This window comes from Triticum dicoccoides, chromosome 2A (assembly GCF_002162155.2).
Source record: "Triticum dicoccoides isolate Atlit2015 ecotype Zavitan chromosome 2A, WEW_v2.0, whole genome shotgun sequence".
NCBI lineage: Eukaryota > Viridiplantae > Streptophyta > Magnoliopsida > Poales > Poaceae > Triticum > Triticum dicoccoides.
This window is the reverse complement of record NC_041382.1, coordinates 4488324-4489433: the sequence shown is the minus strand read 5'-3', so window position 1 is coordinate 4489433 and position 1110 is coordinate 4488324. Positions and strand designations below refer to the sequence as shown.

At 51.8% G+C, this 1110-nt stretch overlaps 1 protein-coding gene across 1 annotated transcript; it reads left to right on the top strand.

Annotated features, from left to right (window-relative positions):
• Window positions 1-284: 284 nt before the first annotated feature.
• LOC119358562 lies at window positions 285-963 on the top strand. Its single transcript, XM_037625046.1, has one exon. It carries the CDS (start codon window positions 300-302, stop codon window positions 903-905), a length of 606 nt encoding a protein of 201 aa, XP_037480943.1. The 5' UTR covers window positions 285-299; the 3' UTR covers window positions 906-963.
• Window positions 964-1110: the final 147 nt, after the last annotated feature.

The window sequence follows — 1110 nt, the reverse complement described above, 5'->3', positions numbered from 1 at the left end:
GGCATATGTCTCTATATGTAATGATAGGCGGCGTGCAAATCATGTGCAATTTACTAGTATGTATTAGTACTAAAATTATATGGTCGTGTGTGCGTTGTCGTTTTGGCCGGTCTTATAGAAATGCATGCAACAAATTTGGCATATATGGAGTCTAATGGATCATGGCCTCACAATCATATCACCCGACCATTGGCCATCGGCTTGGCCTAAATATAAACATAATGCAACGCTGGCATATATCTCGATCAACACCAGCATTCGTCGTCTGTCACAACTCACAAAGAGAAATCGACAAGAAGATGGGCGCCAAGCGTGAGGCCAGCGTTGCCGGGCAGCTGCTCGTCGTCGCCCTCGTGGTGGTGCCGGTGGCCAGGGGGGAGGCCAAGGCCGCTTGCCTCAGCGAGTACTCCAAGCTCTGCGGCAAAGACGAGAAGAAGGACGCGGCGTGCGCCACCATGGTCGACAAGGCATGCGGCACCGAGGCCAACAGCGTGGCCTTCATCGAGCGCTTGTTTGCCGAGCTCGCCACCGTCGGCCAAAAGAAGCGTGAATCAAACACCCAGCCCACGTCTGGGGGGCAGGACGCCCTGAACGGATCCGTCGACAAGCATGGCGGCTGCCCCGGCAACAAGACGGTCTATGCATTCTCCTCCCATTGCGCCGTGGACTGCGACATGGCATGCAAGGATCCTGCTTGCTCCGACCGCTGCTACATCGACTGCCCCTATACGGCCGCAAGATTCGGCTATATCATGGCCACCCCGGCCAATAAGAAAGCCATAGGGGAAGACATGGATTGCTTCAAGCGTTGTGCAAAGGAAAAGGATGCCACCAATGACAAGTGCCTTGTTTCATGCAAGCTCATTTCTCCTGCCCTGGTTTCGGCCCCGCCCCATGGCGCCTGAAAATGCATTCATTTGTTCTACATTCGTCTTCTCACATGTACTCATATCTGGACTCAAAGAAAAAAAAACATGATTCATATCTCTCTCCTTTTTTTCTCTGAACCTCAACTCGCTTGTTTGAATTGCACCGGCAGGAACATCTCCCTCGCATACTGAAATGAGAGGATCTATCTAACTTCGCATTACCGCACACATATTTTCTAGA

Coding starts and splice junctions, on each gene's coding strand:
- LOC119358562 (XM_037625046.1), top strand. CDS start 300: ATGGGCGCCAAGCGTGAGGCCAGCGTTGCCGGGCAGCTGCTCGTCGTC.